This window comes from Gobius niger (genome assembly GCF_951799975.1).
Source record: "Gobius niger genome assembly, chromosome: 16".
NCBI classification, from domain to species: domain Eukaryota; kingdom Metazoa; phylum Chordata; class Actinopteri; order Gobiiformes; family Gobiidae; genus Gobius; species Gobius niger.
Window position 1 is genome coordinate 20,388,686 of NC_136867.1, and position 17,421 is coordinate 20,406,106.

The 17,421-nt window shown below is 40.9% G+C and overlaps 1 protein-coding gene across 2 annotated transcripts; it reads left to right on the plus strand.

Moving 5' to 3' along the window:
- Window positions 1-5: 5 nt before the first annotated feature.
- LOC306975771 (serine/threonine-protein kinase PAK 2-like) lies at window positions 6-17,007 on the plus strand. Of its 2 annotated transcripts, none has more exons than XM_079573518.1 (15): window positions 6-132; window positions 9,093-9,286; window positions 10,423-10,529; window positions 11,396-11,546; window positions 11,625-11,641; window positions 11,857-11,964; window positions 13,389-13,506; window positions 13,583-13,646; window positions 13,759-13,807; window positions 13,890-14,002; window positions 14,189-14,306; window positions 14,444-14,543; window positions 14,640-14,836; window positions 15,115-15,252; window positions 16,283-17,007. In XM_079573518.1, exons 2-15 carry the CDS (start codon window positions 9,109-9,111, stop codon window positions 16,367-16,369), a joined length of 1,545 nt encoding a protein of 514 aa, XP_079429644.1. In that variant the 5' UTR covers window positions 6-132; window positions 9,093-9,108; the 3' UTR covers window positions 16,370-17,007. The 2 variants fall into 2 exon arrangements, with proteins under 2 accessions (XP_079429644.1, XP_079429643.1); XM_079573517.1 differs by lacking the exon at window positions 6-132 and adding an exon at window positions 7,535-7,643.
- The last annotated feature ends 414 nt before the right edge of the window (window positions 17,008-17,421 follow it).

Below are 17,421 nucleotides of genomic sequence, written 5' to 3' on the forward strand. Positions count from 1 at the left end.
GGGAGTTGCAACTTTTCGCGAAAGTTTTTTGCACAAGTGTCTGGTTGATTTGGACTTAGAGCGAAAGAGGTCTGACAAGTCTGTGGAGCGGGTGCAGGAGAGGCGCCTGATTTGCTTTGCTGCTGTGGAAAGGTGAGTTTGTTCAGTATTCTCTTGCATAGAGCCCTTTTTAAGACCACCTGACTTCATCTAACATCTTTGTCAATGTGGATAGGCAGTCTCTATAACATTTACAGTAGCTACAGTAGCATAAGCCTATAGTGGCTGTCATCAAAGGGGTGTTATGTTATGGTAGATGAAAAATAGGCCATTTCAGTGTTCATTGTCTAGCCAATTTATCATAGGTCAGTGGTTCTGAAACCCTGCACAACAAGCACAACAAGTACAACCAGGCCTTGATCAAGAATGAATCAGGGGTCTAAAAAGAGTCCAAAATAGTAGACCTACAATGGGTGCAAACCATGAGGAAACCAGACTTAAAACAAACACCTCACTTAAATGCATTACTAAAGAATAAACATACAAGGTTACAACTTTCATATGGATAGTGACAATCCAAAATTACTACTTACTTTTATAAAATACGCTCTTCAGCGACTACAGAGCCCGGTTCATGACCCACACAACAATTTTTACTCCATAGCCATTTAATTAATAGACCAACCATTGACTTTAGAAGAGGAGTTCCTTGTGGTGTAGGTGGAGGATAAAAATACTGAAAAATCAGGCTTAAGTTTTACATCCTAGAGTTAGTGGGCTTTGTGGCTTGCTCTCTTTTCAATTTAGGCCCATGTAATAACAGTTTACGACTACAAAGCGCTGTCATGATGAAGTCACCTTGAGTGGCCCATAATATAAGCCATATGTGACAATGCGGCTACTTGAAAGACGCAAACGCAGTTACATTACTTTTATAGATATTAGTTTGGAGACTTTTTGAATGCAGGTTTTATTGGCTTGGTTTCTGTTGTGGTCTGAAGATGGCTTGTAATTCCACCTTTTAAGATGTAACATAGTCAGTGGGGCTCTTTAGATGTTAGTCACTGTCTTGTCATTGGAAGCACAACAATGAATAAATTATTATATTGAAATAGCCTAGTACTAATAAAGGCTGACAATGGACCTTTATTCATTCTCTCCCCATACTCGGTAGTGATAAGCTTGCTGCTATTGCCAGTAGCCACAGATGCCCTAGGACTGAGTGACAGAAAGGTGGGTTGCTCAATCACATTACTATACTCAAGGGGGTGGGTGAAGTGTCTTCCCTCTAGACATACCAACAATATGCACCATTCAGAGCTGGTATTAATGAACCGATGACCTTTGGAACCGTGAATGAATGTCTAACTACTGTCTACACAGAAGATTATGCATTGATTGATTTTAAATAGCAAAGACCAGTCGTGCACAAAGACATTTGTTTTTGATCAGGTGTAATTATTAGCTCATTTTACAAGCGCAATCTATTTATTTACGACTTTGATGGGATTTCACTGTATGATGCAATAACCCTATGGCAAAAAAATTTTTTTTTTTTGCAAACACAGCAAAAAAAATAAGTAGATACATAAATCACAGTAATTTAAAATGTGCAAAAGTTACGTTTTTAGTCATGGTTTTCCTAATTCTGTTTCATTTTAGTCTTGTTTAAAGTGATAGTCTGTAAGTTTAAATATTTATATCAGAATCTGCGGGATACCACTTTGACCAATGAGACGAGCTTTTCCTGTGCACCGGCCTGTCATGTCCAATCAGGAGAGAAGGGGGAGGAGCTTGATTGTTTACTTTTGAAATTTCTGTTCCTGCGCTACTCATTTTGCAAACTAGGAAGGCCTGTGCTTTCAACTTTCACTCTATCTCTCCTTACATTGCATACTTACAGACTATCACTTTAAGTCCTGATAGTATTGCTTTTAAAGGGGCTAGATGCAAGTTAGCCATTTTATACTCACTACTGCCACCTCTGGTCTAATGCGTAGCTGCAGCTTCTATATCAAGCTCATGCATGAAGGCAATTCGGACCCCAATTATCAACTTTTTGAGTGACAGTGCAGGATTTTAGAGGCAGTTGTGGTGAATAGGTCTGGGCTCATTCAACATCTTAGGACATTGTTGGAACATGTAGAGGGAAGGAAAATACGTAATTTTAAGTCTTGTTTTGACACAATTTGATGAAAAAAATTCAATGTACAGTGTTGAAATGGTTTACTAAAATATCCCAATAATACCATATTAGTGAACGCTTCCCTATTGTTGGTAATTGTGAGGATTGATGGAGTGATGTGGTTTTGAATGTCTAGGGAAAAAAGTGCCTCCAAAAAGTAATACTGGAATGGAAAATGTCATTCCGGTCTAGCCTATGATCATTTGTTATGGCCAGCCTGTCTGTATACAGTGACAGCAGTCGGGTTGCCAGGTTGGTGAAAATGTTGACATAGAGGTGAGGCCTCTGCATGAATAACAGGATAAGGTGTTGAGTCGTGTGGGCGTGCAGCTGGGCAGTGTGTTTACTCTGTCATCTCGGCCAAAACGTGTAATCACTGCACTCACTGGACACGCTCAGGTCATTTGTTTGTTTCTTTATGAGGTGGGTTGTGACAGGTCGTGTTTTCGCAGGGAAATTTTGAATAAATTGTACTTCTAAAGGAACATATACTTACTAATTGTACTTTAAGGTAGTGCAGTACAGAGTTTACAGTCTGTAGACATATTATATCCTTTTATTAAGGTGATCTCAAACTCTTGTAGCTCCCCAAAGGCTTTCGACATTTCTGCATAAGTTTGATGAGGCAAATTTTGATGCAGGTGGATATGAGGACTGTAAAGAGGAAACTGAAGTTACCCAACTTTAATTAGGTTGAAATATCATCTTGGTTACTGTCCAGGACAAACTCCACCTAAGGCTCATAGTTACTCATGTATCCTCAAAGCATGAATCATGTGCTGTAGTATTTTATCACCCATTACATTTTGTAAGATACTATTATTTTGAAGTAGTAAATTGGGCGACTCATGTTTTGGTTGCCTCTTGTTTCTCTGAATGAAAGGTGGGACAATTTACAACAGGGCAAGTCAAGCACCTACATCATCACTCCTCCAGGAAGTCCTCCCCAGAATTTCCTTTTATAGAAGCCGAACACAAAAGGCTTGTTGTCCGCTTCCTGTAAACAGTGGCGGCCCTGTTTTCTGCCTTGTGATTGGTCCAAAGAGTGTCGTGAGGCTCGGGGAGTTCCAGGATGGGGAAGTGGGTTTCCCTTGACAACCAGCGGCCTCTGGGACAAGAGACAACTGAAATAATGGGGAATTGAAACTTCAATTTCATGAGAAAAGACAGGCGGGCACAAGACAGGAAAATGCAGAGGGTTTAATGGGAATGAACTTCAGAATAAAGGAAAAAGATCATTATGTTGACACTTGACAGTATCGAGCTGCGACCCAAATAAGTTCCCCTTCTTTAAAGGGGCTAGATGCAAGTTGGCCATTTTATACTCACTACTGCCACCTCAGGTCATACGTGTAACTGCACCTTCTATTCTGAGTGACAGTGCAGGATTTTAGAGGCAGTTGTGGTGAATAGGTCTGGCTGGAACACGTAGGGGGAGGAAAATACATCATTTAAAAAAAAACTCCCTTTCACATAAGTATAAAAGGTCATTAGGTCTAATCTTGGGCTGGACCAGGTCTGGACAAGACCATACAGTTCAAAACAAGGACAGGCCCAAAAATCTAAATAAAATGCCTCTAAATTAAACAGTATCACCTGAAGAAACTTGTTTACCACACACCACAGTTTGCCCAATATCACAGCAGGAGTTGCCTCACAGGGCTGCATCAAATATAACAGTGACAATAACCATAATGTCAAGGCAAGTGTAATGTCTAATAAAATGTTAAGTCTAAGTTAGCAGTCAGCAGCACCACCCTATCCATGAAGACATTTTCATTGGCTTCATTGCATTAATCTGGCATCAATTTGTGCTTATCGTGCATCTTGTTACGCCCTCCAAGCTCGTGCAGTATTCTGTTGCCTCTATTTGTCCACCTGTTGGCTTGAATCTCATGTCTCACTTAAGTGTAGCTCGGAGCCATATAAAAAGTACATTTACAATGACACTCCTGTTGACTGAATGGGAGCGGGGAGTGCACCAGCCTTTCGTGAGGAGGGGCTTTCGCGTGTATGCGAACCCAAGACCACGCCCCGAACTCCAGTCACCCCCGAAGCGAGTGAATTCCTGCACAGAGGCAACTTGTCTAAGCCTGACAACCTTCCGCCACGGCCGCGTTTGCCATGAGTCTCAAAAGGTCTGGACCACAGTATTCGGTCCTAGAAATTCTGCAACCGTTTGGATCGGGATAGTCCTGGTTTAGCATGTTTCCTGTGGCTTTATGAACGTGGCAGTTCAAGGAGTTTATTGCAAATTTGAAGGCTGACTCTGCACTAAGCCAGGACTAAAATGCAACTAGACTTAACCCCACCTGAACCAAGCACACTTTCTCTGCTTTGGCATTACCCAAATCTCAAAGCTTCTTGAAAAAAGTGTCAAAATAGCAACGAAAATGAGGACAAAAATGTAACAAAGAAGCAACAAAAGAGTGACAAAAAAACATGCCAAAAAAGCAACAATAACACAATAAACAATCAACAAAAGCATGACTAAAAAGTCACAAAAACGTGATGGAAAAAGCGGTAGGTCTTACCTTTCAAATGAGGTGTTACTCTGGCCTATAGGCTGTGAGCTCCTGTCAAAAAGCTTCTAGATTTTGGTAGTGCCGAACTGGAGAAAATGTCCTCGGTTAAAGGGACTATACGGAGTTTAAAAATGTTAAAGTTATGTATTTTCCTCCCCCTACATGAGACCAGACCTGTTCACCACAACTGCCTCTAAAATCCTGCACTGCCACTCAAAAAGTTGTTACTTCGGGTCCGAAGTGCCGTCATGCACGAGCTTAATATAGAAGGTGCAGTTACACGTATGACCTGAGGTGGCAGTAGTGAGTATAAAATGACCAACTTGCATCTAGCCCCTTTAAGGCCTGACACTAAAGCAATTAAATCAAATGTGCAATAGTGCATTTTTATAAACAACACTGCAACCAGTTCTCCAAATAAAGTTTCACTGGTGCTAAGTACAAACGGTGGACTAAACTAAACCAGGTCTAAACTACCCTATGCCGGGGTAGATAGGACTAAACCAGGACTTAATCAGATATAGAAAGGGATTAAAGACCAACCTGGACTTGACTAAGACCCTTTTGGGTAACACGGGCCCGAAAAGCCTCTGTGTGCGGCCCTGTCCCCTCGGCTATTACACACACACATTTGCGCACATTGAAAACACACATTAAAGGGCCAGCCTAAATATATCTTGCCTGGACATGCACGCTTGCCCCATCAGAGGGTAGTCAAGGAATGAGGCGGCCTGCTAAGACCTGCCCCAAAAGTGGGTGAGGAGGAGAGGGAGAAAGGGGAGAAATCACAGCTTAGCAGGTAAACGAAAACCAAGGGACACCGCAGACTTTAAAGCTAAGCGAGCGCTCTGAGGCTGTTCACTGCCGGCTGGATCTTCTGTATAGGTGTACAGAAGAAGCAAGGCGAGGGGTGAGTAACCAAAGAAGATCCACCATTTGTTATAATTTGTTAAGTTGCTTAAGTGACAAAAGTGATGTCTTTAGTTTTGCACATGTCTTCTTGAAGGCTCAATGTCAGTACATAGTTTCGAATGTGGCATTGCACAAAAGACATAATGCTTTTTCCGTGTTAATAACAAGCCTGAGTTCAAATATAGGGCTACTATTTGTAAATTATAGAGCTGTGATTTACCGTTTGCCGAGGAGGACTGCTGACGTGTCTGCAGTTTGTGTGGCCTCAGGGTTTGGACAGATCAGTGCAAGCAAATGCTCTCTATACGCGCCCTAAAGACTGACACTTTTTTGGATTAGTTGCAAAGATGGCACGGATTTGTACTAACTTTACAAGCACGACACGCTTCTCAGGGCAGTGGCTGGGGCAGCATTTGAACCGCCGACCTTTTAAGACACTACATTTGCCCGTCAGTGCCTCCTATTTAGTTAGTACTGCAGTGTTTTGTTGTAGAGCTTTCTCAAAGGGAGTTCATTTTGATATTGTAATTCTCCGCTCTGTTGGATTTCAGGAAAAGCAGGCAGCAGCGACGCTTTTGGTTTGCATGTTTGTTTTTTTCTATTTTCTGCCGATCCTGTCACTAGGGTGAAAATAAACATTGCAAGTGACCTCAGCGTGCGCAGTGGCAGTCTCTCCATACTGTGGGATTCCTCTTTGAGGATGTAAAGTCAAGAGAAGAAGATTCTAAAGCAGGAGTTCATGTATTTTAACTTGTTAAGCCTGTTCGAGAATGTGGATGACAACGACATCTATCTATAGCTCAACCATGAAATACAAAATGTTCTTCTGCACTTTTCTCATTTGATCAGTGTGCTCATTGCCCCATTACTAATTCACCTGCTACCATTTGTGGCCTAACCAAACTTTGTTCTCCATCTCCTCTCTACTGTTCAGAAAATACAGCAGTCTTTTCCGTATATTTATTTTTGTAGACAAAGGCCAAAAAGACATCCATGACCAAAGCTTGACATTAACTTGTGTGTTTAACCATCCACAGTTTAATTGAGTTGTGAGGTTTGTGTTTGTGGATTATGAATGAACCTAATGTACCTAATGAACCTAATGTACCTAATATGACTAAAATATGGTGGTCATAGAATAGAATCCATGATTATATTCTGCTGTATAACAGGGTTACTAAAGCCAAACAGCCGAAATCCGTGACTACCTCGAATATCCCGATCAATGCATCAAACTTAATCGGCCAAAACAGTTTCCGAAATAGAAATCTACCAGCATTTGTCTCGTAGATAGAGTTACTTTATGTCAAGCCCTGCACATGACCCCATTCACGACAGCGACACAATGTGGCATAGGCACTTTTGAGTCAGGCAGCGAGAGGTGCTTTCCTTCGTCTTCCTGCGTGTGATGTCACTGAAAGCAGGCTTTGATTAAACTGCGTGTGCTGCAGCTCACAGGCTGCATTTGTGGTTTTGGTTTTGGGGTTAGACTTGGTATGTCTGTCTACAATCTCAGTTTTTTACCATATTAGGGCCTCCGTTCAGAGTCATCGTCCATTGTAGCTCTATTGTTTATTGATAACAGTTTATGTGTGATTTTTTTTCCATAGTATCTGCTGTTGTCTTGGTACATTATTGCTATGTTTATGTGATGTAATAGGGCTTGTAAAGGGGACAATCTTTTCCTATAGGAGCATGTTGTTGTGCTACTGCAGTCCAGCCACAAGGGCAATGAGGGGTATCTGACATAAAATGTGTGAGAAAGCAGATCAATACACAAACTACTGATTTTATTTTTGGTGTAGTAACCTCCAAAATGTGTGTCCTACAGCGGAGACGTTGTCCGCACAAACCCATAGATCATTGTTATTTCACTCGTCTCTAAAATTGAGTCACTGCTGAAACACTTCTCTCTGGCTCTTTTCCTTCCTCATTCATAAGTGAGCGAGACTCGATGCGTCACTTCTCCCATTCAACTCTGCTTCCTGTTCACTTAATCTGCTCCTATGTTTTCACCTCTGCAACACCTGTGGAATGGATGGGTACAGTAGCTTTTCTATTCCATATTATTGATATTTAATTGCAGCATGTAGTTGTCGCTCAAGTCTCCATTTAATTCAAAGGATTATATGCCCTAAAAAGGAGAAGTGGCTGTTTCCCTCTGACAGTCAGTTCAGTTTGCTCTGTTGTATTTTTGACAGTGAATGACTTACTATGGATATACTTTGGTTGTATTTTTTTCTGTTGGGAACCCTATGATGTTAAGGTAAAAGATGATGTGGACCTCACAGCTCTGGCGTCTGACGTGTTGAAATAGTTTGACATAGAAAGCACAGTCAGTTTATTGTAGTGAATCCCTGATAGTGATAGTGATTGTGATAGTGATTGAGATTGTGGTGAGACAGGAACTACTGGACCAGTCACTTTTCCTAATTATTATATCATTGTATGGTGCAATTGTATGGTACATTTGTTTTGCAACTAAACATGAACTCATGCACAGAGCCGGTGTATACAGCAGGGTTTCCGCGGGGCATTAAAAGTCATTAAATTAACTGTGCCAAAATCAAGGCCTTAAATGTCATTAAAAAGCATTAACTTGGATTCAAACTGGCATTAAATAGATATTTATTGGCCAATTTGGATATTTCTCAACAATTCTCACTGTGCAAGTTCATCGAAAATACAAAAATGATTGTCTAAAACAGGTTCAGCTGCAGTTTTGGTTGAAATTGACCACATTTATTGCTCAAAAGTTGCCAATTCTCTTTCCTCGGTTTACTCAAATGTTTGCAAAGCTTAAAAAATTAAATATGCGCCGTTTTTGTCTATGCTTGTGGAATTTGACTATTTTGGGCATTAAAAATGTGATTAAAAAGCATTCAGTTTTGACTTGCTTCTGCTTGTATAAATCATGTACAGAGATACAAGTAATTAAAAAAAAATATTGCAACTACTACCACTTTCGTTAAGGAGACTAGATGCAACTTGGTCATTTTATGCTCACTACTGCCACCTCAGGTCTTGTAACTGCAGTCTCTATATTAAGCTTGTGCATGACGGCACTTCGGACCCGAATTAACACCTTTTTGAGTGCAGGATTTTAGAGGCAGTTGTGGTGAATAGGTCTGAGCTCATTCTACACATTAGGACATGGCTGGAACATATAGGGGAAGGAATTTTAATTTAATTTAATTTTAACATTTTTCAACTCTGTATAGTTCCTTGAAAAGGCAGTGTATATGTATGTGCTTTGAATGCTTTAAAAAATATATCACAATCACAACTCATCCTGGGTGACTTTAAGCTATACGTCGACACACACACAACTTTGTGGACATAGTCAAAGTCAAAGTCTTGCCCAAAGACACAATGACAACAGCATGTCTTGTGAATTTGATTTGCAGGAAATCCTCACAAAGTCTCTACCTTCTGAGCTACTGTTGTGTTCGGTTACACTTTAGCATTTCCATTCTCTTCTTTGCCTGCAGGGCGTGCTGTGTGTAGATGTGTGACAGTGGAGTGTGTGAGGACAAGCCCCCCGCCCCCCCTGTCAGGATGAGCAGCCAAGGAGGAGCCAAGGACCCCCAGGCGGCCAACCACAACTCGCGCCCACTGCCGTCTGTGCCCGAGGAGAGGAAGTCCGGGAGGAACAAGATCATTTCCATGTTTGCCTCTGAGAAAGGTGCGACATGCGGTGAATGTGGAATAGCGTCTGTCCACATGAAGTGCTTCGTTTTAACATTTTGGTCTCACTTTACCCTACAGCACAGTAATAACATGGTGAAAACAGCATGGTAACGAGGGGTAACAAAGGCCAAGTTTCCTGATAAATTACAGTCTTCATACTGGATTAGACATTGGATTAATTATATTACTATAAAATAACGTGTGTGTGTGTGTGTGTGAGTAATAACAAGTCTTACCATGTTATTACAGTTTTATACAGTATTGGCCCCTTTTGCCCTGGTGTTTTCATCCTAGTGTCATACTAATACTGTGCTTAAAGGAACAGGCCACCATTTTTCCATACTGAGATATGTTCTTACCTGAGCTTAGACGAGTTGATGCGTACCTGCCTGGTCTCTGTGCACTCGCTCAGGCACGCAGGAAGACCAAAGATGTTGTTAGCATTTAGCCTCTCCTCCTCTCCTCTATGGAGCCAAATGAGGGTGACGTTAGAAGCGACCAAGCTCTTCCACGTTTTCGCTATTTAAATACAGTTACCTGAGTAGTTACACAATCCAAGTATAATTCACACAAAATGAAACAGCACTTCAACGTCTGTGCAGTAATAACTCCACTTTACTGCGCAGACGTCGAAGTGCTCCAAAGGTGTTATTACGCCTTACAATATAGAACCCCTTTTTATCCGCTTAGAAAACCAACATGTTTAGTTTTGTGTAACTATACTTGGATCATGTAACTTCTCGCGTAACCGTATTTAAACAGGGAAAACATGGAAAAGCTTGATCGCTTCTAAACAACATTTTTGGTCTTTTTGCGTGACTGAGCGCATGCACAAAGACCAGACAGGTACGCATAAGCTCAGGTAAGAACATATCTCAGTATGGAAAAACGGTGGCCCATTCCTTTAAGGTAAAACCTAATGTTGACCTACTTTTAGGAACAATATCAAAAAGTCTGTATTGGTCTGTCTTTCTGTCTACCTTTGAGTTCACATACAACATGGTATTTCTGAATGGCCTTTTTGAAGTAAGCTTAAGAGTGCCTAGTAGTCTAATTTTCTCCCTATTAAGTGTAAAGCTATCTACGTAACATAAATGCCAGTTGGATTATCTACCTATGTTTTTGTCAAAGGAACAAGAAAGAAGGACCGGGACAAGGACCGGCCTGAGATCTCCTCCCCCTCAGATTTTGAACACACCATCCACGTGGGCTTTGATGCTGTCACTGGAGAATTTACGGTAAATAACAGCATGCTTCGCTTCAAATTGTGCACTTTTCATGTGCAAGCTGTCTTGGCTTCTCATGGCGACTTAAGATTGTGATTGTGGAGTTGGAATTCTTTTCAGAATCAGGACAATCTTGCGTTCTCAGCAGCCAAAATACACTGCCAAAAATAAAAAAGACATTAAAAGTCGCCACCTGGATTTAAGTGACAGTTATGTTCTATCTGGAGTTTCTGCAGTTAGTCAGGTTTAGGTTCAGCAACACCATGTGCCAAAGAATAAGATCATCTGACTTCCTGAACATCCTGAATGACCAGGTTCAATCAATGGATTTCTTGTTAAGTGATGGCAATGCTGGGATTCGGAACTTCATTGAGAGATTCGAGCTCACATTGTGAAAGAGTGGTTCAGGGAGCATCAGACATCATTTTCACACATGGATTGGCCGCCACAGAGTCCAGATATTAACCCCATTGAGAATGTTTACATTGCAGAAGCTTCTTGAAACAATGCCAGCATGGTGGTGGTAAGCTTCTTCACAGTTGCCTCGAGGCAGATGAAAATGTGGCAGCCATTCTATGCCTCAAGATGTCTATGACCTTAAATAATCACCACTCCAATCACACTCAAAAGGTTTAGTGTGTGACATTATACAAAGTAAACACTGCTTTGATGGATCAATCTGATTGTTAGTCCAGAATGTATTATGTTGTGTCTCTGGATGGACATCAAGAATTTGACCATGACCAAACCCGGCTGCTTTCACTGAGGTTGTGGTCATTGGCTGCATTATTCATGGGTTTCATTGTGGTCTGTGGAGCTTTAGGGATCTATCTTCTGCATTTTTCACTCAGTCTGTGTTTCTGTGTGTGTTTGCATAGGGCATGCCAGAGCAGTGGGCCCGGCTCCTCCAAACCTCCAACATCAGCAAATCAGAGCAGAAGCAAAACCCTCAGGCCGTGATCAAAATTCTCGAGTTCTACGGCAACTCCACGAGCCAAAAGCAAAAGTACCTCAGTTTCTCCGCCTCCGGTCAGTCCAGATAAATCAATAAAGCTCACACTCTTCATTCCTTTGTCCTGACACATCCGTTTATTTGGTCTCTTTCAGATAAAGACTCTCAGTCGGTAAGTGTCTCCAACGTTACTGTACATGTCCATATTTTTTATCAGTTTTACTATCATGTTTTAAGCTAATATTTTTAATTCAGCCTCTATATAGGCCCCTTTAAATACTACAGTTAGTCTCGTCAATATGAGGTTTAACCAGAAATGGCACCCTTCGTGGATGAATCTAACAGTGTTTTAGTGTTGAAATGATGTCCTATACCTTATAATTGTAGGCTGGAAAACAAGGCGGTGGTAAAACAGGAGGGAAAGATGGAGACGACGATGACGATGACGAAACTCCTCCTCCAGTCGTGGCTCCGAGACCTGAACACACAAAATCTGTGAGTCACACAAAATACACAAATTCTTGTAAAACGTTTAGTTAATTCCAGCTGAACGCCTGCTTTTCTTATACATATTATATACGTAACAAATATGTTTAATGTTCACTGTGTTGGTGTTGCAGTGACAATATTGGTCTTGAAATCACAAGATATTTTCCAGTTGTCTTTAAAAATAGATGGTGTTGTTAAACCTTTGAAATGATCCAAGTTCAGACCTTGGTTTGGGCGTAATGGCAGAACTACAAAGCTGGATGAACTTGTCCTGGATTAGTTTCTCTCGCCCGAGTAGACAAACCCAGACATGGGTGCCTCAGGATAAGTGGTACTACAAAGCGTGTTATCAGTCGGCTGAGTTAACCCTGGGTTTCTCTGAGGATTTGTGAGCGTGTTTATGTAAAACAGGAGGAGTCAGCGCTAAGCGGCTGATCACGGCCAGAGACACAGTTCATCTGGAAATCAAAATCCATCACTGAACTCATGACGAATATATTATACAGCGTGTCTGAACCAAGCAGCGCAAAGACATTTGTGATCTATTTTAATGTAACACTTGTATTGTGTGAATGAGAAATATAGTGTAGTCATCAGAAATCTATGTAAGCTACAGTATATACACTACTGTACATGTGTTGTAAAAGCTACTTTACAAAATGGCCATTACCGTGGCCATACCGCCTTTGCTATGCCCAATCCCGTCAGACCTTGGAAGCTAAGCAGGGAAGGGCCTGGTCGGTACTTGGATGGGAGACCGTTTGGTAACACCTAGCGAATGTACTGAGTGAGTGAGTGGTTGGTGGTGGTCGGAGGGGCCGATGGCGCAGACTGGTTGCCTCGCTTCCGTCAGTCTACCCCAGGGCAGCTGTGGCTACAATAGTAGCTTACCACCACCAAGTATGGAGTGAATGAATAGTGCAATGTAAAGCGTCTTTGAGTGTCCAGAAAAGCGCTATATAAAACCGATGCATTATTATTATTATTATTAAAATCTATGAAGGATTTTGAAAGATTTGCTAGCTGCAGCTCAAGGTGCTTCCTCCTCAAACAGCCATCTTCTTATCTTAGATGGGATCCTACCCTGGTCTACAGCAGGTTATGTGCTAAGGACCTGTTACCATGGAGACCTACCCTGTTAAAAAGTTATCCATCTTTGTAGTATAGCAAAACGCTAACCATCTGATCCAGCTTTGTAGTAAACCCCTCAGGTTATGTCCGAGTACTGTGTATCCCCTCCAGCCTCAAGATCCATTGTTTTTAGACTTCAATTTAACATTTGAAGTATTTGTGCTTAAGATCTCAATGCACTGCTGTTGTGTCCAGATGCAGAAGACAAATTTCCCCCGCTGGAACAATAGAACATGCCTCAATCTAATCTGTCCTGACCATTTCTCACTTCCAAAAACTGTTTGGCTTGTGTTTTACAGATGTACACTAGATCAGTAATAGACCCCATCCCGGCTCCTGACAGCGACGCCAAAGCCGCCGACAAAAAGAAGAACAAAGGAGGCAAGATGACAGACGAGGAGATCATGGAGAAACTACGTACGTCAAATTCATAAAGCGGTTACAGTAGACTACAAGCTGATGGCAGATGCAAACTCACCATGCTGTGTTTTAGGGACAATTGTCAGTGTTGGAGATCCTAAGAAGAAATACACCAGATACGAGAAGATCGGACAGGGGTGAGTCCCAAATTTGATGACAAATATTTACCTATTTAATGGCAAGGGGTTAAATCCTTTGTCCATCTAAAAAAAAAAAAAAAAAAGTAATCAATGTCACATTTGCCTGCAGGGCGTCTGGCACAGTTTACACAGCAATAGATGTTTCCACGGGTCAAGAAGTAAGCCTCAACTCAATTATATACTTAATAAAATAATGTTATGTTTTTCTAAAATACAGTATATTATGACTTTGCTCGACAGGTGGCTATCAAACAGATCAACTTACAGAAGCAGCCGAAGAAAGAGTTAATTATCAACGAGATTTTGGTGATGAAGGAGATGAAGAACCCCAATATTGTCAACTTCTTAGACAGGTGACACACGCTCTGAAGTTTAAATATTAAGTGTCAAAGTGCGGCATCTAAGACAAAAGTAGAGGAAGAATTGCTGTGTGGGGAATGTTTTTTTTAACCTATGACTGGCACTTTCACTTCCCTCACTTTATCAGGGGTAATAATAATGAACTGTCTGTGAGTGTAAACGTATTTGTGTGTGTTTAGTTTCCTTGTAGGAGACGAGCTGTTCGTGGTGATGGAGTATTTGGCGGGAGGATCGCTCACTGATGTGGTGACCGAGACCTGCATGGACGAGGCACAGATCGCAGCCGTCTGTCGAGAAGTAAGAGCAGAGCGGCCATATTTATTTATTTATTTATGACAAAACGTAGCTCTCTTCAAGAAAAAAAAAACACATTGCACATCTTATTGCCCTGTTTTATTGTTGGTTGTCTGAAAATATATTATCGTTTCTTGTAGGTCATCCAGGCGCTAGAGTTCCTTCACGCAAACCAAGTCATCCACAGAGACATCAAGAGCGACAATGTGCTGCTGGGAATGGACGGATCTGTGAAACTAAGTAAGTCAATGACATCTAATTCATTTTAACCTGTCCAAAATAACTGGAGACTCTTTAATCAAATAATTTACACCTTTCTTCTTTATTTGTTTGCAGCTGATTTCGGCTTCTGCGCTCAGATCACTCCAGAGCAGAGCAAGCGCAGTACGATGGTGGGGACTCCGTACTGGATGGCTCCTGAGGTGGTGACGAGGAAAGCGTACGGACCCAAAGTGGACATCTGGTCTCTGGGGATCATGGCTATCGAAATGGTGGAAGGAGAGCCCCCCTATCTGAATGAAAACCCCCTCAGAGTAAGTGAAATAATAAGTGTAGAAAGGTACAAGGTGCAATGTGTGGTGATTTAGGGACATCTAGTGGTTATGCTGAAAATTGCAACTCCACTCCTCACACATTTAGTATACAGTATTCATTTTTCAACACAGTCTCACCCATCTACCGACATTCAGTAGTTACAACAGGAAAGTCCCAGGTTCTGTGCGGATTCTGAATGTCTAAGAATCATTATTATGTACCAGTGTCTCCTATTGTTTTATCATTATTCTACTCTTTTGCCCTGCTTTTTCTTTAGGCCCTGTATTTAATCGCCACCAACGGGACCCCAGAGCTCCAGAGTCCAGAGAAGCTGTCGCCAGTTTTCAGATCGTTCCTGACCCGCTGCCTGGAGATGGACGTGGACAAACGAGGCTCAGGGCGAGAACTACTGCAGGTAAGAAGGACTGCCTTTTTTTTGTTTTTTTTTACTCTACCTCAAAAATGTAGATGTCATTTTCTTTCATTGACTAATATTATATGTCAGAGTTTCAAATATAAAGGGATTAAAAGATGTTGACCATTTTAATTCTATTAATTGTTGTATGAATTTTATTTGGTTATCAATCTTCCTGGACAAAGGGATTGTGTAAATCACTCTAGATGGATCATCATAATCATTCATTGAAGGTTCTTGAGTCATCTTTTGTACTCAAACATTTCATGAAAGTTTCAGCTCAGCCCGCAGAACTGATATAGACCTGGCTCAGTCCCTCCCCTTTATTAACAGCTACTTTCATCTGTGGGTAAACATCTTTGTAATTTAAGTCTTTGTGGTTCTAAGTCCTATTGACCAAACTCACACCTGAGTTTCAGTCTGAACGGCCCTACTCTCACTGCTTATTACCTGCCTATTGATCTGTCCTGGGCTGAGTTCCAGCCTCATTAGCATAACAGGGCCCTCCACGCCTGGAGTGAAGTAGATTGTTGTACACAGCTTAGATTAGGGCCATTCAGACTGAAACTCAGGTGTGAGTTTGGTCGTTAGGACTTAGAAATACAAAGACTCATAACAAAGATACAAATACAAAGATGTTTACCCAAAGGTGAGAGTAGCTGCTAAGAGAGGGGAGAGACTGAGCCAGGTCTTTATCTGGTCTGCGGGCTGAATTGAAACGTTAGTGTCGGTGATGAAGCCTTTTAGATGAGATTGTTGAAGATTGGCCACTCTGAGAGCCTACACATATATCATGGTCATTGTTTTTTTATTTATTTTGCATTTGTCAAACCTAAATGTTTTCTCCATACATTTTTAATACCGTATTCGAGATTATATATTAATTTTAATATAAACCAGTATTAAATTCAGCCTATACTTCAAGCTTATTTTATATTTTTATTTACCCAAATCTGCTTTAACCCTGCTTATAAACCATGGTACTTTTTCCATATACTGATTGTGGATTGCTCTTGTGTCTTGTCTGCAGCATCCATTCCTGAAGCTGGCCAAGCCTCTGTCCAGCCTCACTCCGCTCATCCTGGCCGCCAAAGAGGCCATGAGGAGCAACCGCTAACAACACGACAAAAGGACTTTCCATCTCATCTTCACTGCAGCCCGATGTCGTTCTACTTTTACTTTTCTGAGACTTGTTGTGGGAGTTTAGAAACCTTTCTTTTGTCTGGACAACTGGAGTTACGTTTCTGAAACTACTGTTTAAAGCACAGACGACTTTATATACTGTATGTTTTTCTGTATTAGTCTAAGTGGCATGTTTCAAAATCTAGACCTTTTTATCTCACAATTACATTGAACGTTTTTAAGTTTACAGAGGTGTCACGGTGCTATTAGGATACTAGGATGACTTACAATCTTTCATTATTAAAATTAAATACATTATAGAAAATCCCCAAAAAGGAACCACAGGTATTTCCCCACATTATTCTTACAACTTGGTAACTATAAATGCAAACTTAATCATTGTTTATTATGCAGTAGAGGTGGTATAATTTGATATGAGGAGTGAAATATACATATCCACTTTTTATTTGGCGGCTTTGGAGATTGTGGACCGATACTGCCACCTTCAGGCTATTTTTAAACTATGCAAATGTATTTTGTGAAACAAAAATTCTAAACTAATAGTTCCTTTTGCCTTCATTTCATTGCATTCGTGTGAGTACAGCTGTATTTTTCTACTTTTGTACATTATTATTTTATACGAATTTTGTAATTCAAAATGTATAGTCTTTCAACATTTTTGCATCTTGTGTTGAAGTTTAGTGCATTTTTTTTGTAATCAAAAACTGTATTTGGAAATAGTCGGTGGCAATATTCTGATCACGTCAGCCCTTATTTGAATCCTAAATATTGTGTGAACCTATTAAAAAGGGACCTATGAAAAACTCATTTTTAGTCCTACATTTGTTTTATATTTTAAATCCCACTATGCTCAATTCAGCAGTGGTTTCATAGATACAATGGTCAATTAAAGTTACAGTTTTCATCTATTCTTGATCTGCTATGCCTCCCTTCCTTACATCCAGTTATTGTCCATGTGAATTTATCCGGTAGATGGTGCAATAGTAAAAATAAAGTGTTTTATCCCCCTTCTATCCACCCCACAAT

Excerpts from the sequence above, each read along its gene's own strand:
- LOC306975771 (XM_079573518.1), top strand. The coding sequence starts at position 9,109 with ATGTGTGACAGTGGAGTGTGTGAGGACAAGCCCCCCGCCCCCCCTGTC. Across the intron at positions 13,647-13,758 it reads TACGAGAAGATCGGACAGGG|GGCGTCTGGCACAGTTTACA; the intron begins GTGAGTCCCAAA and ends ATTTGCCTGCAG. Across the intron at positions 14,837-15,114 it reads TGAATGAAAACCCCCTCAGA|GCCCTGTATTTAATCGCCAC; the intron begins GTAAGTGAAATA and ends CTTTTTCTTTAG.